Source organism: Odocoileus virginianus, chromosome 21, assembly GCF_023699985.2.
Source record: "Odocoileus virginianus isolate 20LAN1187 ecotype Illinois chromosome 21, Ovbor_1.2, whole genome shotgun sequence".
NCBI classification, from domain to species: domain Eukaryota; kingdom Metazoa; phylum Chordata; class Mammalia; order Artiodactyla; family Cervidae; genus Odocoileus; species Odocoileus virginianus.
Window position 1 is genome coordinate 41124593 of NC_069694.1, and position 26623 is coordinate 41151215.

Below are 26623 nucleotides of genomic sequence, written 5' to 3' on the forward strand. Positions count from 1 at the left end.
CATCATGGCTGCAATCACCATCTGCAGTGATTTTGGAGCCCCAAAAAAATAAAGTCTGACACTGTTTCCACTGTTTCCCCATCTATTTCCCATGAAGTGATGGGACCAGATGCCATCATCTTAGTTTTCTGAATGTTGAGCTTTAAGCCAACTTTTTCACTCTCCTCTTTCACTTTCATCAAGAGGCTTTTTAGTTCCTCTTCACTTTCTGCCATAAGGGTGGTGTCATCTGCATATCTGAGGTTATTGATAATTCTCCCCGCAATCTTGACTCCAGTTTGTGCTTCTTCCAGCCCAGCGTTTCTCATGATGTACTCTGCATATAAGTTAAATAAGCAGGGTGACAATATACAGCCTTGATGTACTCCTTTTCCTATTTGGAACCAGTCTGTTGTTCCATGTCCAGTTCTAACTGTTGCTTCCTGACCTGCATACAGATTTCTCAAGAGGCAGCTCAGGTGGTCTGGTAGTCCCATCTCTTTCAGAATTTTCCACAGTTTATTGTGATCCACACAGTCAGAGGCTTTGGCATAGTCAATAAAGCAGAAGTAGATGTTTTTCTGGAACTCTCTTGCTTTTTCAATGATCCAGAGGATGTTGGCAATTTGATCTCTGGTCCCTCTGCCTTTTCTAAAGCCAGCTTGAACATCTGGAAGTTCACGGTTCACGTATTGCTGAAGCCTGGCTTAGAGAGTTTTGAGCATTACTTTACTAGTGTGTGAGATGAGTGCAATTGTGCGGTAGTTTGAACATTCTTCGGCATTGCCTTTCTTTGGGATTGGAATGAAAACTGACCTTTTCCAGTCCTGTGGCCACTGCTGAGTTTTCCAAATTTGTTGGCCTATTGAGTGCAGCACTTTCACAGCGTCATCTTTCAGGATTTGAAATAGCTCAACTGGAATTCCATCACCTCCACTAGCTTTGTTCGTAGTTTTGCTTTCTAAGGCCCACTTGACTTTACATTCCAGGATGTCTGGCTCTAGGTGAGTGATCACACCAGCATGATTATCTGGGTTGTGAAGATCTTCTTTGTACAGTTCTTCTCTGTATTCTTGACAACTCCTAATATCTGCTCCTTCTGTTAGGCCCATACCATTTCTGTCCTTTATCGAACCCATCTTTGCATGAAATGTTGCCTTGTTATCTCTAATTTTAGAGAAAGGCAAATCAAAACTACAATGAGGGTATCACTTCACACAGGTCAGAATGGCCATCATCAAAAAGTCTACAAATAACAAATGCTGGAGAGGATGTAGACAAGAGGGAGCCCTCCTACATTTTTGGTGGAAATGTAAATTGGTGCAGCCACTATGAAAAACAATATGGAGATTTATTTAAAAAATAATTTTTTTTAATCATTGCCATACGATCCAACAAATTCTACTTCTGAGCATATATCTGGCTTAATTGAAAAGATGCAAAAGATGAAAAGTTTAATTGAAATTAAACTCTTAATTGAAAAGATGCACTCACCCCAATGTTCATAGCAGCACTATTTACAATAGCTAAGACATGGAAGCAACCTAAATGTCTATTGACAGATGCACAGATAAAGATGTGGTATGTTTACACTGGGTTGGCCAAATGTTCATTCAGGTTTTCCTACAACATCCTACAGAAAAACCTGAATGAACTTCTTGGCTAATCAGATACAATTAAATATTACTTGATCTTCAAAAAGAATGAAATAATGCCATTTGAAGCAACATGGATGGGCCCAGAGATTATCATACCTCATGAAGCAAGCCAGAGAAAGACAAATATTATATCCTATTACTTCTTCTGGCATCTTAAAAAAAAATAATGCAACTGAATTTATGTACAAACAGCAACAGACTCACAGACATAGAAAACAAACTTATGGGTAGAAGGAGAGGGAAGGACAAAGCAGGATGTGGGATTAACAGATACACACTGTTATATAAAAACCAGATAAGCAATAGGATTTACTGTGTAGCACAAGGAGTTATATTTAATATCTTATAATAATATATAGCATAAAATAATTGAGTATATATATATGTGTGTGTGTGTGAATCACTTTGCAGTACACTTGAAACTAATGCAATATTGTATTAACTATTCGTCAAAGTAAAAAAAGACAGAAAAAAAGAATCTGTGCTTATTTGCTTCATTTTTACCCTTGCTTCATGTACTAATTGGGTGATAATGATGTTCTAAAAGTATAACCACCACTTAGCATTTATTTTGTTCCAGACCCTATCTGTTTAATCTTTACAACTACCTTTGAGGGTCAGAGATAATCATCTCCACTTAACAGATGAGAAAACTGAAATCTAGAAGGCCAAGTGGCTGCCCAAGGCCACAGAGCCAATAAGCCTCAGAACCTGGATTCCAACTCAGGTCAGTGTGGCTGGAAGCCCTGCCCTCTCTAGACAACAGGGTCACACCGAAGATGGTGCCTCCATTCACAGAGCCTTCACTAAGTGTCAATACTGGGCCAAGCCCTTGAGCCACGTTTTTAATTTATTCTTCAAAACACACTTACAAGGTGAGGGTAATTATTCCCATTTCACCACAAGAGGACTGAACATAGAGGTTAAATTAGTCGGTTAAGGCTACAGAGCTAAAAAGGGCAGAACTGCAATGTAAATTCTGCCCATCAACTTCAAAGGTCAACTCACAGGGCACCTGTAATAGCAAAATGCTCTAGTTAATGGAGAGGAGGGTGCCCCCTGCCCACCCAGCAACAGTGACAAGAACGTGATATAATATTTATCAAGTAAGAATCTTCTGGATTACAGCCCTAAGCCCCAGTCTTTCATACAGTTTAAAAGCTGTATGAAATAAATATTTCACATATATATATATGAAAAGCTGTATATAAATATATATTTTGAAATGACACATAAAATGAGGAAACTTAGATATTGAAGGCGAAGAGTGGGTTGTCTGCATTTATTTTCTTTTTAGTCTCTGTGAACAATGGCCAAAAATTTCTTAGCTTTAAAACCAAAATATTACCTATTTAGTCTTGATTCTAAAGCCAAACTCTCACCGCCGGTAAATTCCATAACCCTCTTGATTCTTCTTCTAGAAGACCCTTCAAATATCCTGGTCTAGATTCCTCAAACTCTCCCAGTTTATCAAGTGGATTAAAAACCTGACCAGAGCTAAATGGAAATTAATGCCTTGCATGATACTGGGCACAACCGAGTTCATGGAATGAGGAAGTAAGTCACAGACAGAACACCAAATTGTCAATGCAATTTATATAACCTTAAATTTTTTATATATTTCAAACTTACAGAAAAGTTGAAAAAGCAGAACAAAAAAATTCCTATACACCTTTACTCAAATTGACTACTTATTAACATTTTGCCCCTTGCTTCAGTATCAATGTAATTTTATAAACAGGATGATGCAGAACACAATGATTTCATAGCAATTATAATTAATCAGTGTTTTTTAAAATGGCTCAATCTCAAGTTAAAAGCAATACCACTTTGCTGCCAGGTTCATCACATGCAAATCAAACCATAGCCTTGAATTGGAAAGTTCACTGGACTTAACCAAATCTGAAGCCCATACATAATACAGGTGACCACTTATGTCGGGACACCCAAAAGTTTCCAACGTCATGAAGGTGATGTCCATTTCAATGTGAGCTTTTTTTCCCCAAAGACGAATCACTAATTGCCTTTGAAAAAATAAATTATTACTGTTAAAACAAATATTAAAAAAAAAACACCTCACAAATGAAAAAAGATTCCTACTCAAAAAGTAATCGAATGGCAACAATCCATCCCACCAAACTTTCCAGCATCAATAACCAATATGGCTACCACCCAGACAGCTCTTTCTATTGCAACATCTGAATCTCTATTTCCTCTGGAAATAATGACAAAGCAGTTTCATTTCAATCGTTTGGTATTTCTCAAAGCGAACCATAGGGGCCTACGTGCCCTCACAACCTTCCACATTTGATTCCACAGATACCACAATGGTTATCACCGTGATTCCCTTAAAGGGCTACCTGGGAGTGTACCTCTGATTCTCTTAAAGGATTGCATGCGGACAGGACCTCCCTGTGGGGTTAGGAGAGACAGCTGGGTTAGAACTGATTCATGTGGTGTGAAAGGAAGAGCTAAAGACACAGCCCTGGTGCAGACTGAACAGCACCCAGGCACAGCTTTGCTGAGGACATCCCCTGAATATACACAGCCTTCCCTGGGAGAACCAAGTGGCTAATTAGACATCTGACAGCAAGCAGATGCATTTCCTGGCTTCTTCAACTTGTTTCTAGTTGCCTTCAGCTCTCGAAAATACAACCTGGATCCGTCAGTAAGTATCAGCCAGTGAAGTCACATGAAAAGATTGCTCCAATTCACTCTGGCTGGTGGGTTTCCAAGGGTAAAAGAATACAGTCCGTGTCTTCTCAGTCATGAGGAAACCATTGTCACTGAATCTCCCTGGGATGCTTCCTACATCCAACCAAACAAAGGGAGCGACAGCTGAGGTTTTCAGATCAAAAACAAATGTGTCCCCTTGCTGCGAGATGGTGGCCTGAAAGAAAAAGATAAATCAAGTGAAGGTGGAGAGCAGCTCTCTGTTCTACGTGGCTAACATGAAGTGCACTGCCTACAACTTTGGTTCTATTACTGCTAAAGTCATATATTCCATGCACTGTGTCAGATGCTGAAAAAAAATACATGGAAATTTACTGAAGGCTGTGGAAAATCACCAAATTGTAATCTCAAATCAGGGGTAGAAATATGTGGTCTCCAAAGATTCAGGAGAACATTTCACAGGAAGCTCAGAGTTTTGTAGCTGTGTATCTTCTCCTCAGGGTCTCATCAAAAGAAGCACACTTCTGCAGCAGGAGTGGTGATTTTAATGACTTGCTCAGGATCTGTCAGGAGCTGACTGTGGAGCCAGCCATGGCACCCACCTTTTGGTCTTATGAGAAGACCCTGCAGTCCAGAGAGCAGTCAGCCAGGCATCTCCAGAAGCTATCCCACTAGAGCTGGTGCTCTTAATGCATCGCTGATAAAGTCACTTTATTAGCACCTCAAACACGTGTGAATCCCACACAATATAGCAAAAGAGAGTGCAGTTTAAGTCTCGTCACCCTCAGCCTCTTGGCAGAGGCTGACAGTGAGGACGGCTGCTCCCTGGAAGGCGGGGTTGGTGATCCTCTCTCACTGTGAGGACACAGCTGGGTGGGACCTGGGAGTCAAGCCATGCATTTGTCATGACACAGAACTCTTCAACATGCATACATGCCATGCCACAGGTTTGACATTACAGGCTATGTGTGACATAAAGAATACCCAAAGGCAAATTTTACTACATATAACTTAGCCTGCTGCATCATGCAGGGTTCTACAGTATCAACAAGAAATCCCACACTGGTAGGACTTCCCTAGTGGCTTAGTCGGTAAAGAATCTGTCTGCAGTGCAGGAGACCTGGGTTCCATCCCTGGGTCGGGAAGATCCCCTGGAGAAGAAAATGGCGACCGACTCCAGTACTCTTGCCTGGAGAATCCCAGGGACAGAGGGGCCTGGAGGCCTACAGTCCATGAGGTGGCACAGAGTCGGCTGGGACTTAACGACTCCACCACCACCACCATCACTACTTTGGTAGAAGCAAGAAAAGAAATTTAAAGAGAGCTACCTAATTACTTTAAATTTCTTTTGTTGCTTCTACCAAAGTAGTGATGGTGTCAAATTCCCAAATCATGCTGCCCACTCGTTGCAATGAAGACCCTACAGCAGTCTCAGGCACACAGTTCACACGGCAGGGCCCTGGCCGCTGCCAAGGCTGCAGGAAGGCCTCAGCTAGTCTGTCCCAAGGCCAAGGCCAGAAGGGAAACTGGCGTGCGCTCACTCGTAGGTGCCTTCTTATAATTGGCAATCACACCTCTGCATTATCTGACAGCGGAGCAGGGAGCGCAGTACTCTGACTCAAGGCCCCTGGGGAGGCCCCAGGGGATGGAATTAATGCCCGGCTATGTTAAGCCCGCGAGGATGTTTACTATCATTACTATTATCGTTGCTACTGTTATTACATCTCTTTAGGATGTAATAAAGGGTCCCTTAGGATGCAACATATCACTGAAACACAACTGAGATAGGACCGAGAAAGAAGGCCTGCTCCTTTCCCACTCCCAGCTGTCTCAAGGTAATACAGACCTAGATGAGAAAAGATGAAAGAGTTCAAAATCCTGTCTAAAGACCACAAATTTGTCCACTAATAGTTTTGTGCTTTTTTTCTGGAAAGAAGCCATGTAAACGTATGTCATTTCCTTCATATCTGCTCTACATCAGATGTTACAAGTAAGTTAGATTTCATTAAAGGAACAGTTTACTATTAACTAGGAAGGAAGTTGTGTTTTCATTTCAAGGACTGAGTTTTGATATTTCGAAACCAAATATAAAAAAATCCTCTCACTTAAGTCTTTTCAATGAAGTCTAAAATAAACTTATAATTGGTTAAAAACAGAGAATGAAACTTTCTAGAAACATATTTTCAATCACCACGTGGAGGTGGGGGAAGGAAGGAAAGGTTTTCAATCAACTAGATAGATTCCATATTTTCCAGCTACACAATTTTTACAACACAGCCTATCCTGATCATCCCATTATTTTTCTTGACAATGATAAAGAGATCTGGTGATTAAGCAACTTGAACGTAATAAATCAGAGTGGAGAGTGAAAATTTTTTACATTAATAGACTCTCCTTAAAAATGCAAAATTAAGGGTGCTTTTAGTACGGCTGAGTCCCTTTGCTGTCCACCTGAAACCATCACAACATTGTTAATCGAATATAAATATATAAATATATATCGTTAATCCAATATAAAATTTAAAAGTTAAAAAAAAAGAAACGGAGAAGATTTAAATGCATGCTGTTAAGTAGAAAACAGCTGATCTGAAAGAACTACATACTGTATGGTTCCAATGATATGACATTCTGGAAAAAATAAAAATATGTAAATTGCCAAAAGGTCAGCGTTTCCTAGGGACTGAGGGGAGGGAACGATAAAGCAGGGCTTTCCAGGTGGCTCGGCAGCAAAGAACCTCCCTACCGACGCAGGAGACATGGGTTGGATCCCTGGGTCGGGAAGATCCCCTGGAGAAGGGAATGGCAACCCACTCCAGTGTTCCTGCCTGGAGAATCCCATGGACAGAGGAGCCGGGCGGGGTTGCAAAGAGTCAGACACGACTGAAGTGACTGGGCACAAGCAAAGATAGAGGAGGCAGAGAGCAACGGACTGCAGAGCGGTGGAAGTACTCTGTAAGACACTGTGACAGTTGTCACATGCCACTGCCATTTAGCCACTCAGTTATGAGGAAGACTGGGTTGCCATTTCCCTCTCCAGGGAATCTTCCTGACCCAGGGATCAAACCTATGTCTCCGGCTTGGCAGATGGATTCCTAACCACTGAGGCACCAGGGAAGTCCACATATCACTATACATTTGTCAAAACCCATAGAACACACAACAGAATGAGTGTATCCTGATGTAAATTATGACCTGGGGCTACTCCCTAGTTGCGATGCGAGAGCGTCTCACTGCAGGGACCAGGCCCCACTTGCTACAACTACAGAAAAGCCCATGCAGATACAGAGACCCAGCAGAGCCAATCAATCAATAAACAGCTGAAATTAAAAAAATATTAAATGAACGTGTCAAAGCTATCACAACATTGTTAATCAACTATACTCCAATATAAAATAGAAAGTTAAAAAAAAGAGAAGAAATTGTTTGTTAGATTAAAAAACAAAGAGTGCTTTTACTGGACTCTGACACTTCCTGGCTACAGACTGAATAGCTACTCGGCCCCACCAAACAGGTTGGTGTGTGTGTGCCCAGTCATGTTCAACGCTTTGTGACCCCATGGAGTGTAGCCCACCAGGCTCCTCTGTTCATGGGATTCTTCAGGCAAGAACGCTGGAGTGGGTTGCCATTTCCTTCTCCAGGGGATCTTCCTGACTCAGGAATCAAACCCACGTCTCTTGTACCTCCTGCCTCGGCAGGCAGATTCTTTACCACTGAACCACTTAAGGAGCCCCCAAACAGGCTTTCTCACTTACAAATGCAGGTGGTAATATTTCAGGGCTGGTGCAGAGGCTGGAACCCGGCTGAGGAGCACTCAGGGGTGAGGACCCTGATGCCCTGCTCTCTGCTGCACCAGCCTGGCAAGGAGAGGTGATGGGACCACCGGCGTGGCAGGCACCGTAAACTCTGACAAACGCTGAATCAGAAATAAAAATTATTTGCTCTTTGCTTCCAGTGGGAAGGGGAATCAATCTTCCCCAGGTCCCAAATAAACTCAGTACCAAGGGGAAATTTTGCAAAACAGCAGGACAGCCCTCAAAGCCACAGCAACTCCAGACCTCTGGTGCTTACAGTGATATTTGCCTTGAGGAGCCCCTTGGCATTCTTCAGCGAGGACAGGAAGTGATAGTTGATTGGGCTCAAGAGTTCCCCGTCAGTTGACAGGTAAAAGGAAACCACACAGCTTTGTCGTGTACATCTGGGACATCCTTTTAAAAACTCAGGCACTGGCTTAGTATACAGGAGAACAGACTCCCCAGCTTTTATCACAAAAGGCTTAGTCAACTCAGAGCATACGAGCTCCAGGGAACTCCAAGTGTGCACTCTCACCTGGGGAGAAACAAGACAGAAGAAAACCAAACATTCTTAGTTCCTAATTTTTTTAGAGAATAAGAGTAGTAACAATGGATGGAAGTCACAATAGCAGAATGATTAAGAGACTGAAACCTGAGTTTAACCTCAGCTCCGCCACGTACGAGTTATGTAACTAAGATGTGAATTCAACTTCTCAAAGTATCCATTTCTTTATACATAAAGTGAGAACAACAAATCATAAAAAGCAGTAACTTCATAGGCAGTTGTGAGAATTAAATAATCTATGGAAGGCACAGGACCTCAGGTATTGTAATTCTTCCAAACACTTGACCAATTCTCAATGTCCTCTCAATGGCAGCCACCTAAGACTTCAAGTTTCTATCCTCTCTTTTTACCTAACTTTGCTTTAAATACAACTTCACTTTCCCACATATACATTTTGCATAATTTTACTAATTTCCACTTTAATATACTGTTTTAAATGATTTCTTTTTATAAAGTTTAGGCTTTTTCCAGCTTCTGATGATTATAAATAATCTCTGATTTAAGTATCATTTTACAGTTTACAATTCACATTCATCTAATTATTGTATTCACTATCCACAGAAATCCTCTAAAAAGGTAACTTGGTGTCATTTTACAGATGAGAAAACTGAACCAAGACATTAAGGTCGTAGAATAAACAGTAGGATTTTGTCCTGAATATAGATTCTCAGATTTTAAGAACAGCCCATTTTCTGCTACAGGCACTAGAAACATTTTGATACAAATTTCTCTTTTCTTTTTTCCAAAAAGAACAGAACCAAATAATGAAAGAAATCTAAAATTCTCCCTCCAGCACAGAAAGAAAAAAGTCCAAGCAACTTACAGTGAGCATCGTCTGATGGTCTGAGTGAAGATCTGACACACCATAGATGAAAAGCACATCTTTATCCTCAAATCCCACTGCTAACACTGGGGCGAAGAAATGCCGAGCAAAGTAATGAAGCATTTTCCACTTTCCTCCATACTCTAAAAATAATCAGGTGGGTTAGGAGACATGCAGGATCAAGCAATGAGAGCCACTGTCCACACGGCCCAGGTGTATGACCTGTCACATTCTGGGCACTGAGCGGGGAAGAGGGCTGACAGCAGACAGGACCCGTTATGCGGAGCGCAAGGAGCATTTTGGACATCATCTCATATCAGCCTCAAATCTGGAGGAGGCAGCCATTACCATCACACTCTTCAAATGAGGAACTGGAAGCTCAAGCAGTTACGTTAAACATGCTACATGCAGTATTTTGAGCCTAGATGTGATTCCTGGCTGGCACTTTCTCATTTGCAGTTCTGCTTCCGGGAGCTCACTGCGCCAATGTTCCTTCTTCCTACTTACACGTGAAAAAGGGAATCAGGAGCATTGGCAGTGAACACCTGTTACAACTCTTCATTTATAAGAATTATTTAGAGGAAGTACTATTATAGAGGTTGGACAAGACGGTGGAGTAGGAAGACCCTGTGCTCACCTCCCGTGAGCACACTACAATCACAGCTATTGAGAGAGCAACTCTTCATGAGAAAGACAAAATCTAGCAGAAAAGATCATCGACAACTAAAGATACAAAGAAGGAATCATAAGATGGGTAGGAGGGGCGTAAGTTACGTAGTCAAGACCCACACCTCAGGGGTGGGTGAACCACAAATCTAAGAATAACTACAACTGCTCCTCAAGGAGTCTGAGTCCCACAGAGGGCTCCCCAGCCCATGGATCCTGCCCTGGGAAGACAAGTGCCTGGAAAGCTTGGCTTTGAAGGCCTGCAGGGATTAATTTCAGGAGTCACCGAGGGCTGGGGGAAACAGACACACCACTCTTAAAGGGCACACACAAAATTTCACACCCTCTGGGACCCACGGCAGAAGGATTCATTGGAAAAGAGGCCAGGTCGGACTCATTTGCTGATCTTGGAGGGTCTTCCTAAGAGGCAAGAAGCAACTGGAGCTCACCTTGGAGGCAAAGGCACTGGAAAGTGCCATTCTGGAATCCTTCAAGAGAATTAGCACCAGGATCCAGCCCCGCCCAGACTCCTGCAGCCTGTCTGCAGCAATGCTGGGACAGCTCAGGCCAAGCAACCAGCTGGATAAGGACACAGCGCCACCCTACAGCAGACAGGCTGCCTTAAGACCTTCTGAGCCCAAGGCTCCTAAGGTCACAGTCCTGTTCGCCAGAGGGCTCAGGCCCCAGTGCTATCAACAGTGAACAAGCACTAGCCCCGAGACCCCCAGGGACATGCAGCCGGAAATCTGCAGACCCACGTTCCAGCCACAAGCCAGCCAGAACCAGCCCTCAAATATTCTGGGCCTTGGCTTCACCTACTGGCCCCAACTTCACCCAGCGAGGGGCAGACACCAGCCCCAGGACCACTGCAGCCCTGCAGCCTACCTTGTTAGGACATAACCAACACAGCAGATTGGCACCCCGGCCCCACCCAAGAGCAGACCAAAACCAGCTCTGAGAAATCTTAGAGTCCTCAGCCAGCTGCCCTGGGATCCAGCCCCCCTCAGTTAGCCGGTGGGTCAGCAGGTGCTGGCCCATTTGGGATACCCTAGAACCTGTGCCAGCCATATTAGGAACTGGCTCCAGCTACCAGGAGGCCAAGACTAGATCCATGAGCCCCAGCCCTGTAACCACTCACCTAAGAACCTGCTCTGACCGTTCGTGAGCAAGGACAGGGTCCTCTAGGGTTCTGCAGCCAGCAGCCCCGTGACCTGGCCCCACCAACAAGTACCCAGCCCGCTCCACACAAGGCACGGCCTGGCAACCAACTGGGCCAAGGGCCAGCCACGTCTATCAGACCATGGCAGGAGCTGGGCCACCACACAGAAGGACCCACGCACCTCACACAGGGGTACCCCTAGAGCATATAGCACTAATGACCAGAGAGGAGGGAGCTGCTGGGACACAGAGTGTATCTCCTACAAAAGGCCCGCTCTCCAAGGTCAGGAAATGTAACCAACCTACCGGATGCAGAGAAATAAAAAGAGCCAGTTAGGCAAAATGAGGTGACAGAGAAACATGTTTCAAACAAAGGAAGGAGATAAAACCCCAGAAAAAGAACCAACTGAAGCGCAGATAGGCAAACTACCTGAGGAGGAGTTCTGGGTAAGGATCACAAAGATGATCAAAGAATGTGGGAGAAGAGTGGATGAACACGGTGAGAAGCTTAACATAGTTAGGAGATATGAAGAACTAAGCAGAGACGAAATATACAACTGAAATGAAACATAAACTAGAAGAAATCAACAGCAGATTAAATGATACAGAGGAATGGATCAGGGAGATGGAAGGCAGAGTGGAGGAAATCGCTGAAGCTGAACAGAGAAAAAAAGAGTAAAAAAGAAAATAGAGTTTAAGAAATCTCGGCACAACATCAAGGGCACTGATATTCACATCATAGGGTCCCAGAAGAAGAGAGAAAGGGACAGAGAACATATTTGAAGACCCAATAGTTGAAAATCTCCTTAACTTGGGAAGAGATAGAGACATCTAGGTCCTGGAACATAGATAGGATCAACCCAAAGAGGTCCACACCAAGATACACTGTAACTAAAATGGCAAAAATTAAAGTTAAAGAAGGAATATTAAACACAAGGGAAAAGCAACAAGTTATATACAAAGGAACTCCAGTGAGGCCATCAACTACTTCCAGCAGCTCTGCAGGCCAGATGGGAGTGCACAACAAATTTTAAGTGATGAAAGGGGAAAACCTACAAACAAGAATACTCTACTCAAGACTTTCATGCAGATTTGATAAAGAAGCCCCAAGGTTTGCAGAGAAGCAAAAGCTAAAAGGAGTTGAGCACCAGCAAATCAGCTTCATAAGAAACGATAAAGGGATTTCTTTAGGTGAAAAAGAAAAGATTACAAATAAAAACATGAAAATTATGAAAGGAAAAAGCTCATTAATAAAGGCAAAATTTAGGTAGTAAATCAACCATGTTCAAAGCTATCAGGAAAAGTTAAAAGAGAAAAGTGGTAAAAATCATTTATATCCATAATAATTAGTTAAGAGATACACAAAAAGATGTAAAATATGAAACTAAAAACAATAACCATGACAAGGGTGAGGCAGTAAAAATGCAGGGGTGTTAAAAATGCTTGAAATTAAGAGATCATCAACTTAAAATGAACACATATATTGCATTACATTATATATAGATTGCTATATATAAGCTGCATGGTAATCACAAACCAGAAATCTACAATTTATAAACATCAAAAATAAGCGAATCCAAACATAACTAAAGATAGTCATCAAATCAACAGGGGAGGGAAGAGGACAGGAACTAAGAAGAGCTACAAAAATAAGCCCCAAACAATGAACAAAACAGAAGTACATACCTATCAGTAATTAAATGTAAATGGACTAAATGCTCCAATCAAAAGATGCAGAGTGGCTGAATGGACACAAAAACAAAACCCATATATATTCTACCTATAGGAGACACACTTCAGATCTAAAGACATACACAGAACTCAAAGTGAGGGGGTTGAAAAAAAGTATTCCATGCAAATATATGTCAGAAAAAGCCAGGATGCCAATATTTATTAATATATTAGACAAAATAGACATTAAAACAAAGACGTGACAAGTGACAAAGAAGGACGTGATATAATGATCAAGGGATCAATCTAAGAATATGTAACAACTGTAAATGGATATGCACCTATATATAAAAGAGTGCTATATACATAAAGCAAATATTAATAGACATAAAGGGAGAAATTGACAGTAACATAATAAGAGTAGGGGAATTTAACACCCCACTCATATCAGTGGACAGATCATCCAGATAGAAAATTAGTCAAGAAACACATTAGATCAAATGGACGGATATAGAACATTCCATCCAAATCAGCAGAATACACATTTGATTCAAATGTACATGGAACATTTTCTAGGATGAACCACATGATGTACCACAAAAACAACATTCAATAAATTTAAGAAAACTGAAACCATATCAAGCATGTTTTTCAACCACAATCCTATGTGACTCTTCGAAATCAACCACAAGGGGGGAAAAAAAAAAACTGCAAAAAACACTAACATGGAAGCTAAGTAACATGTTACTAAACAACCAATGGGTCACCAGAGAAACTCAAAGAATCATCAAAATACTTGGAAACAAATGACAACAAAAACACAAAGACCCAAAATCTACTGGATGCAGCAAAAGCAGTTCTAAGAGAGAAATTTTAGTGATACAAACTTAGCTCAGAAAACAAGAAAAATTACAAATAAACAACCTGACCCTACACCTAAAGGAACTTAGAAAAAGTACAGCAAACAAAACCCAAAGTTAGTAGAAGGAAAAATATAATAAAGATCAGAGCAGGAATAAACAAAAATAGAGACTTTATAAAATAAAAATCATCAATGAAACCAAGACCTGGTTCTTTGAAAAGATAAACAAAATTGATAAAATTACAGCCAGACTTATCAAGAAAAGAGGTCTAATCAATAAAGTCAGAAATGAAAGAGACACTATAACTAATACTAAAGAAGTACAAAGCATAAGAGACTAGTATGAACAACTCTACACCAACAAATTGGACAAGCTAGAAGAAATGGACAAATTCCTAGAAACATATAACCTTCCAAGACTGAATCATTAAAAGATTTTAAAAAACAATCTGAACAGATCAATTACTTCAACGAGATTGAATCAGTAACCAAAAACCTCCAAAAAACAAAAGTCCAGGACCAGATGGCTTCACTGGTGAATTCTACCAAACATTAAAAAAAAAAAAAAATTAATACCAATCCTTCTCAAACTCTTCCAGAAAATTGAAGAGGAAGGAATGCTTCTGAACTCATCCATGTGACCAGCATCAACGTGATTCCAAATCAGGGGAAAAACCTTATGATCATCTCCATGTATGCAGAAAAGTTTCTGAAATAATTCAACATCCACTTATGATAAAAAAAAAACAACCCTCACCAAGTGAGTGTGGAGGGAACATGCTTCAACATAACAAAGGCTACATATGAGCAGACAGCTAACACCATACTCAACAGTGAAAAACTGAAAGTACTTTCTCTAAAATCAACAAGACAAGGATGCCCAGTTTTATTCAACACAGTACTGAAAGTCCTAGTCACAGCAGACAAAAAGAAAAAGAATTCAAACTGGAAAGGAAGGAAAACTGTGACTGTTTGCAGATGACGTGATACTAAGAAAATCCTAAAGACGGCATCAAAATCTAGTAGAGCTCATCAATGAGCTTGGTAAAGATGCAGAATACAAAATTAACCTACAGAAATTTGTTGAATTTCTATATACTAACAACAAACTATAAGAGAGAAATTAAGGATGCAATCCCATCTACCTTCACATCAAAAAGGATAAAACGAAAATCAAAGTGTTAGTCGCTCAGTCGTGTCTGAGTCTTTGTGACCCCATAGTCTGGCCATGGGATTCTCTGGAAAAGAAAACTGGAGTGCGTTGCCATTCCCTTTTCCAGGGAATCTTCCCGACCCAAGGATCGAACCTGGGTGTCCAGCATTGCAGGCAGATTCTTTACCATCTGAGCTATCAAGGAAGCCACATCAAAAAGAATAAAATACCCAGGAATAAATCTAAGGAGGGAAAAGACCTGCACCCAGAAAACTATAAGACTCTGATGAAACAAACTGCAGACAACACAAGCAAATATAGAGATACTTCGTTCATGGATAGAACTCATATTGTTAGAATGACCGTACTACTCAAGGCAATCTACAGATTCAATGCAATCTGTATCAAAATACTACTGGCACATTTCACAGAACTAGAACAAATATTCCTAAAATTTGTGTGGAAACACAAAAGACCCCAAGTAGTGAAAACAATCTTGAGAGAGAAGAAATGAAAAATGAAATTAGAACATTTTCTCACACCATTTACAGAAATAAACTCAAACTGGATTAAGAACCTAAATGTAAGATCAGAAACCATAGAACTCCTAGAGGAAAACACAGGCAGAACACTCTGACACAAATCGTAGCAATATATTTTTGGAACTGCCTCCTAAGGCAAAAGAAACACAAGCAAAAATAAGCAAACAACCTAATTAAACTTAAAAACATTCACACAGCAAGGGAAACCATAAACAAAATGAAAAGACAGTCTATGGATTGGGAGAAAATATTTGCAAATGATGTGACCATTAGGGGTTAATATATAAAATATATAAACAGCCCATACAACTCAATATAGAAAAAAAAATAATAATCAAAAAAATTGGGAGGAGACCTGAGTAAACTTTTTTCAAAAGAAGAAATACAGATGGCCAACATGCATAATATGAAAAGATGCTCAACATCGTTGATCATAAGGGATGCCAATCAATACACAATGAAGTATCACCTCACAACTGTCAGAACGGCTATCATCAAAACAATCACAAATAAACGGTGGCAAGAATGTGGAGCAAAAAGGAACCCTCCTACACTGTTGGTGGGAATGTAAATTGATGTGTCCCTCATGGAAATCAACTTGGAGGTGACTCAGAAAAACTAAAAATAGCATTATCATAAAACCTGTCAATTCCACTGCTGGGTATATGTTCAAAGAAAATAAAAACACTAATTCAAAAAGATATATGCACCCCATTGTTCACTGTAGCATTATTTACAACAACAAAGATGTGTAAGTAATCTAAGTGTCAATCAATAGATGAATGAATAAAGAAGATGTGGCTTTTGAACAGCAAAGGAAACTATAAACAAGCTGGAGAGACAACCCTCAGAATGGGAGAAAAATATAGTAAATGAAACAACTGACAAAGGATTAATTTCCAAAATATAGATGCAGCTCATACAACTCAATACCAGAAAAAAAAAAACCCGATCAAAAAGTGGGCAGACCTAAACAGATTTTTCTCCAAAGAAGACATATAGATGACTAATAAACACATGAAAAGATGTTCAACATTGTTCATTATCAGAGAAATGCAAATTAAAACTACAATGAGATGTCACCTTACACCAGTTAGAATGGCCATCATCAAAAAATCCACAAATAACAGGTGCTAGAGAGGGTATGGACGAAAGGGAACCCTCTTGCCCTGTTGATGGGAATGTAAACGGGTACAACCACTATGGAAGACAGTATGGAGACCCCTTAAAAAACCAGGACTAAAACGACCATCAACCCAGCAATCCCACTACACGGCATATACCCTGCGGAAACCAAAATTGAAAAAGACACATGTACCCCCAAGTACTATTTACAATAGCTAGGGCATGGAAACAATCTAGATGTCCACTGACAGATGACTCGATAAAGAAGCTGTGGTACATAAATACAATGGAGTATTACCAAGCCATAAAAAGGAACTCATTTGAGTCAGTTCTAATGAAATGGGTGAACCTAAAACCTATCATACAGACTGAAGTAAGTCAGAAAGAGAAACGCACTCTCTGAAAAGAAAGTGAAAGTGTTAGTTGCTCAGTCGTGTCCGACTCTGCAACCCCATGGACTGTAGCCCACCAGGCTCCTCTGTCCATGGAATTCTCAAGGCAAGAATAGTGGAGCGGATTGCCATTCCCTTCTCCAGGAATTTTCCCAATCCAGGGATTGAATCCGTGTCTCTGCATTGCAGGCAGAGTCTTTATCATCTGAGCCACCAGAGAAGCCCAATATTGTCTATTAATGCATACATATGGAATCTAGAAAGATGGTACTGACGAACCTATTTGCAGGGCAGAAATGGAGATGCAAACATAGAGGACAGACCAATGGACGTGGGTGGAGGGGGAAGAAGGAGAGGGTGGGACGAATGGAGTAGCATGGAAGCATATATACTACCATATGTAAAACAGATAGCCAATGGGAACTTTCTGTGTGACTCAGGGAATTCAAACCAAGGCTCTGTAATAACCTAGAGGGGTGGGAGAGCTTCAGAGGGAGGGGACATATGTATAGCTATGACGAAATCATGTTGATGTACGGCAGAAACCAATGCAATGTTGTAAACGAATTATCCTTCAGTTAAAAACAAATTTTAAAAAAGATGTGGTATATGTATAGATAGATGTAGAAATATATGCCATGGAATATTAGATGCCCATTAAAAAGTATGAAATTTTGCCATTTGCAATGATGTGAGTGGGCCTGGGTGGGGAGGAGTATTATGCTTAATGAAATATATCAGACAGAGAAAGACAAATACTCCATGTTATCACTTACATGTGTAGTCTAAAAAATAAAATAAATGGATGCATATAACAGAACAGAAACAGATTCACAGATATAGAGAACAAACTATTGGTTATAGGTGGGGAGAGGGAAGGAGGGAAGTGCAAGACTGGCATAGGAGTTTGAAAGGTACAAACGACTATGTACAAAATAAATCAGATACAAGGCTATACTGTGAGCACAGGGAATACAGACAGTACCTTATAACTTTCAAGGGAGTATAATCTATAAAATTTTGAATCACTATATTGTACACCTGAAATTAATTGTAGACCAACTATACCTCAATAAAAAGAGAAAAATAATAAGTTATATAATTTAAAAAATAAAGTTACTTAAAACTCGAAGTCTCTTTTTTCCATAGGCACAAATCCTCTGAGTGAAACAAAACAACAACAATCACAAATATGTCTGGCAGGTTCAGACTGCTGGGGGAACATCCAAACTCATGACAATTAACGGCAGTTCCTAAAATACAGTTAGAAGCTACCAAGAACCTTCAGAAACTTGTGCCTTGTTGGCATGTGCAGTACGCTAAACCCATAAACTATAAACAGTATTTCAACATGCCTCCTCTTCTTCACAAAACACTGCATCGAACAGCTTCAGAGAGAGGTACACAGTGAGAGACGGAAGGGGAGAGGAAGGGGAGAGGGGGAGATGAGGGGGAGAGAATGGGGGTCACTCTCAGAATTCACCAGTGCAAGTTTTTGAGACGGAGGAACAGCTAGAACTAATTTCTAGCTGTTGAGGTTCAGCTAGAACTAATTTCTTTAGGTTTTGCAAAATTTTGACTCTCCAGTACTTCAATTCCAACTCTCAGTATTTCCCCTTAAAAATAACAAGGGGGAAAGGTGGGGAGGCCTATCAAATTAGAACTACGAAATGAACTAGAGCTTAGAAAGCTCTAGAAAGTTTTCTCATAAATGGAAAATGACTCAAACCTGAGATAACTTACACACTCTAATTAGGACATTCATTACTAGGAAAAGACTTCAAACGTGAGGTTCCAGCCATGGAGGCCAAAAACAAATGGCAATCAAAAGAACAGCAACTGAAGCAAAAAGTCAGTGATACACACTTCAGTTACTAAACAGTGAGACCTCCGAGAGATGGTGACCCTCTCCTCGAAAGCACTGACCTGCCAAAGTTTAGAAAGCAGGCAAATTCTTCCTCTAACATCATACTCTTATACCCTTTCTGAAAAGCAGAGAGTCATTTAAGGCAAGAGTTACAAGCCCGAGCTCTCCCATTTGCTGAACTGAACTCAACTTCAGAAGACACCACCTCATTCACAGACAGGAAGCAGGGTCAGGCTCCTAGTCTCTGAACAATATATCTCTGTTCAGTTTAAGCATCCCAGAGAGGCTATTTCACTAGCATATACTCCTGCTGCTGCTGCTAAGTCGCTTCAGTCGTGTCCGACTCTGTGCGACCCCAAAGACGGCAGCCCACCAGGCTCCCCCGTCCCTGGGATTCTCCAGGCAAGAACACTGGAGTGGGTTGCCATTTCCTTCTCCAATGCGTGAAAGTGAAAGTGAAGTCGCTCAGTCGTGTCTGACTCTTAGTGACCCCATGGACTGCAGCCTACCAGGCTCCTCCAACCATGGGATTTTCCAGGCAAGAGTACTGGGAGTGGGGTGCCATTGCCTTCTCCAATCTACCCCTGATTCTCATTCAATATCCTATCCCTGGTTGATGTTGATAAACAGGCTGATCAGGGAAACTTGACCAAGACTGCAGTTCCCCACAGGAAATGATGAGCATTCATCGAAACATGTGGGGAAGAAAGCCCATGATCTGCACTCACGGCTCAAGAGCCTCACCCAGCGAAACCGACCTTTTACTTTATGACTTTGCCTCATTTTTGACCCAAAACTTTGTTCATATTATTAACTGAACTTGGCTTCAAATCACCTCCAGTGGTTCATTACTACACCTTAATTTTTTTAATGCACCAAAATAGACAAAATAATTCAAATAGCAAATACCACATCAGCCATCTCACCTGTTGCTCAACTGAACAGGTCCAACTGACAACCCTTCCTACTTGTACTTCTGATTCGACTCCCTTTCCCCTCAAGAGACAAACAGGGCAAAATAAAGATGATCGGGTGAACTTGAAGGGGAATCAGTAAAGGGACATTTTTAAGGTTTAGCTGGGTTAGACTTTCCCACATTTGAATTCTCCTAAGCAGAAGAGGTGCTGATGTAAATCTCCTTTTATCCTGGGAAGTCCTCTTAAATAAATTCAAAATTCTAAGCAACAATTAGAAGACACGTGGCTGAGAGTGGGGCATCGTAGGTGGCACTAGTGGTAAAGAACCCACCTGTCCATGCAGGAGATGGAAGAGACACAGGTTCGATCCTGGGGTTGGGAAGATCCCCTGGAGGAGGCAACCCACTCCAGGATTCTTGTCTGGAGAATCCCATGGACAGAGGAGCCTGGCGGGCTACAATCTATAGCGCCGTACAGAGTCGGACATGACTGAAGCAACTGACCACGCACACATGTGACTGAAATGTTTATGCGTGAATCCATCCCCTCGTCTGCCTGCTTTTGTGACCACACAGAACAGAACTCATAGTGAGGCTGCCTCTCAGGCACCCCAAAGACTGTGAAGGTGGGAGAGGTGGCCAAAGGTCAGACACTGGCAGCTGAACAGCCTCCCCTCCCCGGAGTCCTGCTTGGGTTCACGGGACGCCTCCAGCTCTGTGCTGTCTCAGCCTCTCCCGACAGGTTTGGCTTTTCTCTCACACACAAAGAATGCTGAAACACTCACCCAGAGAGGACCAGGAAGGAGCCTGCCAGATGTCATTCAGCTGCCAATAAAGCGCCCCCATGGTGTGCCCTTTTCCACTCACTATCTCGTTGCGACTGCGACGGTAGAATTCAGTTTCTGTTTTGACACACTGGGCCTGCATCACCTGATTCGGGGGAAAACGGTAAAACACGGGTGTTTTCAAATGAACTTATTTATGAAACAGAACAGACTCACAGATACAGAGAACCGACCTGTGGCTGCCGGGCGTGGGAGTGGGTTGAACCGGCAGTTTGGAATTCGTAGATGCAAACCATTACATTTAGAATGGAGTTAAAAACGAAAAGGCCCTGCTGGATAGCACGGGGCGCTTCCCTGGTTGCTCAGACAGTTAAAGAACCTGCTGGCAATGCAGGAGGCCCAAGTGCAATCCCTGGGTCATGGAGATCTGCTGGAGAAGGGAATAGCTGCCCACTCCAGCATTCTTGCCTGGAGAATTCCAAGGACAGAGGAGCCTGGCAGGCTGCTGTCCAATAGGGTCGCCAAGAGTCAGACACGACTGAGCAACTAACAACAGTAACAATAGCACAGGGAACCATATTCAATATCCTGTGATAAACCATAACAGAAACTACGAAAAAGAACATATATAACTGAATGACTTTGCTATACACCAGATACCCACAGCATTGTAAATCAACTACAACTCGAGTTTTCAAAAAAAAATTATTCAAAAAAAGAGAAGCTTAATCCATTGCAAGACAAAAACAAAACCTACACAGGTGTGTTTGTTTGAGGTAGGCTGTCTAGATCTGAGAAAATAAGAGGCTTGAAAAAATTGGGGCATTTAATTAGCACTCTATATACCATTACTATACTAGATCTGGGACCAACCCTATGAGAAGCTCTTATTTATAATGGCTAGGTCTGGGGGGAAGCATGGTGTTTGGTTTATCATAACAATGGGTAACCATGGAAATAGGATGGTGTAAAAGTTCTTTGCTACTGATAGTGGGGGCAGTGACAGAAAACAAAGACCACAGAGCAAATGCTTTATGTAGTCAGATACTAAATTTCGGGCAGTGAGCAGTTTTACTAACACGTCTGTGGCTATTGGGAAAGGCTAGCTACTCCAGTATTCTGGCCTATAGAATTCCATGGATTGTATAGTCCATGGAGTCACAAAGTCAGGCACAACTGAGCAACTTTCACTTTCACTTTGTGACTATTAATACCTTATTAAAAAAAAATCTGTAGGAAAAAAACTTTATTATGAATGATACTGTCAAATTCCTAACCCCTTTTTTTCTAGTCAAGCAATTGATAATGTAAAACTTATGAGTGCAATTCCTTCATCATAGCAGAACAGATGGTGAGACTGCAACAAGTGGTAATACTGCAACAAAGAGACAAATAAATTCAGTTCTTGTTTAAGAGGCACAAAAGAGCTTCATACAGAACCCTTGATTACTGTCGTCATCACTGAAAACCCAGTCTCCTTCACTGCTGCTGTCACTGACACTGCAAGCATCACATCTCTTAGCTTGGAGCTGCAGTTCAGAAAGGCCCACAAAGAGAAGGTCAGCGGCCTCATAGGAGGTTACCAAGGACAGCCTGGAGAGGGAGAGCTTCAAGGAAAAGGGCAGTCTTAAAGTGTGGCTGGCGTTTCACAGAAGGGGAAAAAGGGGACGCACATATGGCCACTGGAAGACTAAGCTCAGAGGCCTCCCTAAAACATGAGAAAAGCTCCAGGGAGGCTAACACCTTTAGACAGAGGAGGGCTGGCTAGGGAGGAAGTCACAGATGAAGTCAGAACTTACATGAGGCAGAGCTGTAACATTCCAGAAGGGTAAAGCAAAGAGAAACCATGGCCATTCAATAAATATTTAGTAAGTACCTACATTACATGTTACATGCTGCTAATGAGAAGCCACTCTCCCAGCAAAAAAGAAACAGCCCATCCTCCCGGAGCTTACTGACTTGTATAGAAGACAGGCCTTACCCAAAGAATCACACAACTATATGGAAACTCTGAACAGTCATGACGGCTAAGAAAGAGAGCTACACGATGTTAGGAGCCTGAACAGCAGGGAGATGGGTCTAGCTGAGCAGTGGAACTAGCCTCAAAGTAGAAAGAAAAAGAAAGGGGCAGAATTCTGCAGCCAGAGGGGACATGCATGATGAAAGGAGAACACATAGCAAAGAGCTGGAAGAAGGCAAGGCAGTCTGAGCCCAGAGAGCTGGGAGCAATAGAAGCAAGCCTGATGGGGTGCAGTCCCCAGACCTGGGAAGGTTTGGAATGCATCCTAAAGGCAACTGGAAGTCACAGAAAGCTTTTAAGCTAAAGGGTGAAGTGATCAGACCTGCATTTCCAACAGGCGACTCTGATCACTGAAAGCAGTCAAGAGACTAGAGTGGATTTAGGGAGATCATTTAGAAATCTATTACCAGCTTCTAGGCAAGAGAGATGCTAGCTGTGAGCAGATAAAGAAATGCCTCTCCCATTCAGGAAGCAGACCATTGGGACCACAGCAATGACAACAGGCAAATAACACTCCAAAGAAAGTAAGAATCTCACAAAGAGAAGGGGGAGGATGCCAGCTCAAAAGGACCACAGGATACTACCCGAATCTATCAGTCTATCACTGAGTCAAGGAGTGAAATAGAAAAATAGGCTGAGGAACTATGATCTATGACAGTCAAGTTAATCTGCAATTATGAGCTAGGCTGGGACCTAGGACTCTTTACCGGAGTACTGGCACCTGAACAAATGTCTTCTCAAGCAACAGAATACAAAGAAACAACAAGGGACTAAAACCTACCTCAGGCACTGCACAGCTGGAGCCAATTATGAACAATAAGATACAAAAGGGCCACAAACCAACCATTCATTTCTGAGATGCTGGGAGCAAAAGCAGGGTACCACACATGACCTCTGCACACAGCACCACCACGGGGGTGGGCAGACCACCTAAAACTATGCCTCCCGCCCAACTCACCAATCGATCTCCATCCTCACCCACATTTTAGGAGCCAGGGAACCTGTTACTTGTTTTCCCTCCCTCATGCTGCAGCACAAATCCCAACAAAGTCTTGCCTGAATTCTCATCCGACCTCATCAATTTCTATTGGTTAAAGAGTCCACACCCAGGTGAGTAACAGCTAGACTCGGGATGTCTATACAAGTTCCTTATAAAAAATAAGGATCTTATCTGAGCTAAACTAAAGAAGACAGAGAGTTACCTACATCTAGGCCTGGAAAGCTAGGCACAGGGAAATCAAGTTCCTTCATTAAATGTTCACTGTTTGTTGAGTTATCAAAATCATTGTTGCAGAAAAATTTTTATAAAGTTCTAAACTTTTAGAAAATAAAGCAGGCAAGTGAAATCTCATTGTTGCAGAAAAATTTTTAGAAAGTTCCAAGTTTTTAGAAAATAAAGCAGGCAAATGAGATCTCAGTAGAAACAGGGCAGCAGCAGTTAGAAGCCATGCCCATTGCAGATCCCACATCATCACATCAATATGGAAAGCAGTCTTGGTATTGTTTAAATTTGATAATATCTTACTTGGACCCCCAAATAATGTCCCCACCAACCAAGCGAAAATTGGCCCCTGGGCACAAAATCAAGCCAGTCCCTGCCCTGCAGCATGCACACCCAAGGCTTCTTGTTCTCCTCCTGAGATTCCTGAGCAATCATCAAAGGCTTTATGGACTGTGTGTGAAGGGGTCATGGGAAAAGATAAGGAAGCCTTCATCACACCAAACAGTAACAGGTAGAAAGAGGCAGTCTGGTCACCAGACATCCAGAAGTGCTGGCCTAGCCCCAACAGTCTGAGCAGGAGCATCTAACGGCAACCACCATGGACGCTCTGCTGTGGGTGCTGGCCCACAATTCTGGAATTCCCAGGACCTGAAGTATCGTCAAAGTTTGGGCCATTCCTGATACACCAAGGGAGCCAAAGAACCTGCAATGCTCTGCTATGGGACTTCATTCCGCGTGGACTCGTGAGCAGAAGGGAAGGAGAGGTGTCACTCAAGAAGTTTGGGATTAGGATCGCTTTCCTTGCATCCAGGTTTATAAAACAGGGTGAACAGGAGAAAAGTGAAAAACAGAACTTTGAGGTGGGAAACAAAACATCAGTGTATACCAGAGTAGGAAATTAATTCATCTCTTTCTGGCAAAACTACAAGCTTTGAAGACAAAGCCATACTCATTGAAACAGTCATGGTCATGCTTAGTTGGATCTAACCCAAAGGACGATTAGATGCTCTACTGAAGGCTTTGGTAGAGGTGACCTGCATTTTCTTCAAGGTGAATTTAAGCTTCTTTTGGGGGGGGGAATGCAAACAGCAACAATTTCTTTTCTTTACAACAATCCAAATTCCTTCCTGATCTTTGTTAATATGTATTGTAACTCATCATATTGTAACATAATGTAACAAATATTGTAATATTTTGGCCATCTGATGTGAAGAACTGACTCATTGGAAAAGACCCTGATGCTAGGAAAGGTTGAAGGTGGGAGAAGGAGACGACAGAGGATGAGATGGTTGGATGGCATCACTGACTTGATGGACATGAGTTTGAGTAAGCTCTGGGAGTTAGTTATGGACAGGGAAGCCTGGCATGCTGCAGTCCATGGGGTTGCAAAGAGTCTGACATGACTGGCAACTGAACTGATTATAACGCGTATGCATTTATAGTTTTGTATTCTATTCAGTTAATTTTCACCTATGTACACTTCCATGAGAGGCATCGGCATTTTCTATATATCTCTGTGCTTTAAAGGGTTATATAGTTATAGCTTGAGGAATCATTCTCCAACGATTATTAGGCATTTGAATGGTTTGCAGCTTTTTCTTTAAATATAAGGATTAAGAACATTTTATGTTCAAATTAATCTCTTTGCTTCTTGTGTTGTCTCTCTTGTCAATATATGACAACATAATGTCATATGTCAATATATGACAAAATAATACGACCATACAATGTCAATATGATGTGTCAATATACGACACATTTTATTTAATTTATTTATTTATTTATTTATTTTATACGACACATTTTAAAGGCCTGGTTGCATGTTGCTCTATTATGTTCCAAATGAGAGATTGCCATAAACTGGTAGCCTGCAGGCAGGGCTCAGCCCACACAGGTTTTAATTGGCTCACAGAGCAGGTACTTCTTGTCTCTAGCGATGGTATTGTAGTTTAGTGTCTTAACTCAGGGCCTGTATGCTCCATCTTGCCACAACCCCCAATATTCACACTCGTGCATTTAAATTACCTGCTGGGCTCCTACAAACATTTGAGTTTTCAGTCCCTAAACCATTCCAATTCTCAGAATCACCTGCAAAATATATTTATTTCTGTTTATCTAACCATTTCCGAGCTGTCATTTACCTTGTCTGGCTTCATAGATAAGCATTAGCAATCCTTTTATACTTAGAAAAAATTTTTAAAGCAAGCAAGACTCCTAAGCCTTGCGAGGAATGAAAGGAGAAGAGCAGTAGGCAAGCCCTACCTCACAGCCGATCACACTGGAACTTCATGTGAAAGTGACGACCAAGGCTCTGCAGGGCCCCGGGTTCTGTCACGCACACCCTGGAGGACCCTCCACAGACAGCTGGTGCCATGCCTGGAACACGGATCTGGGTTTATCCAAACCAGTGGGTGCCAGTTAGGGCTAATGAATGACACCTTTGTTCATAAAAATGCAGAAGACCATTGCCCATTGTCCATCTTAAAGGGAAAACGTACAATCCTACTTGCCTGGAAAAAAAAAAAATCTCTGCAACTGCCTCTTTTCCTTTAAAAATTGTACCCATATTTGTACATTCATGCATTTTTCTCCCACAGAAAACAATCTTTACATGTAAGGATAAATGCTTAGTCATTTCCTAGGTTACTCAGGCCCACTGTTAGCAGACAAATCTTATTTTAGTTTCAGAAATATGCCTATTTTCAGCAGCTCACTTGATTACACTTATGAAATTGGTCTCCTCAGAGAAACACAG

At 41.7% G+C, this 26623-nt stretch overlaps 1 protein-coding gene across 1 annotated transcript in view; it reads right to left on the bottom strand.

The window, feature by feature from the left end:
- Positions 1 to 3218: 3218 nt before the first annotated feature.
- The window catches only part of MANBA (mannosidase beta), a 125436-nt gene continuing 102031 nt past the window's right edge, over positions 3219 to 26623 (bottom strand). The window contains exons 14-17 of the mRNA XM_020901948.2: positions 20627 to 20771; positions 9490 to 9632; positions 8379 to 8636; positions 3219 to 4527 (exon numbers count right to left, since the gene is read on the bottom strand). Of these exons, the coding sequence (XP_020757607.2) occupies positions 4303 to 4527; positions 8379 to 8636; positions 9490 to 9632; positions 20627 to 20771 (771 nt within the window). The 3' untranslated portion in view covers positions 3219 to 4302. The remainder of the gene's footprint in view (positions 4528 to 8378; positions 8637 to 9489; positions 9633 to 20626; positions 20772 to 26623) is intronic.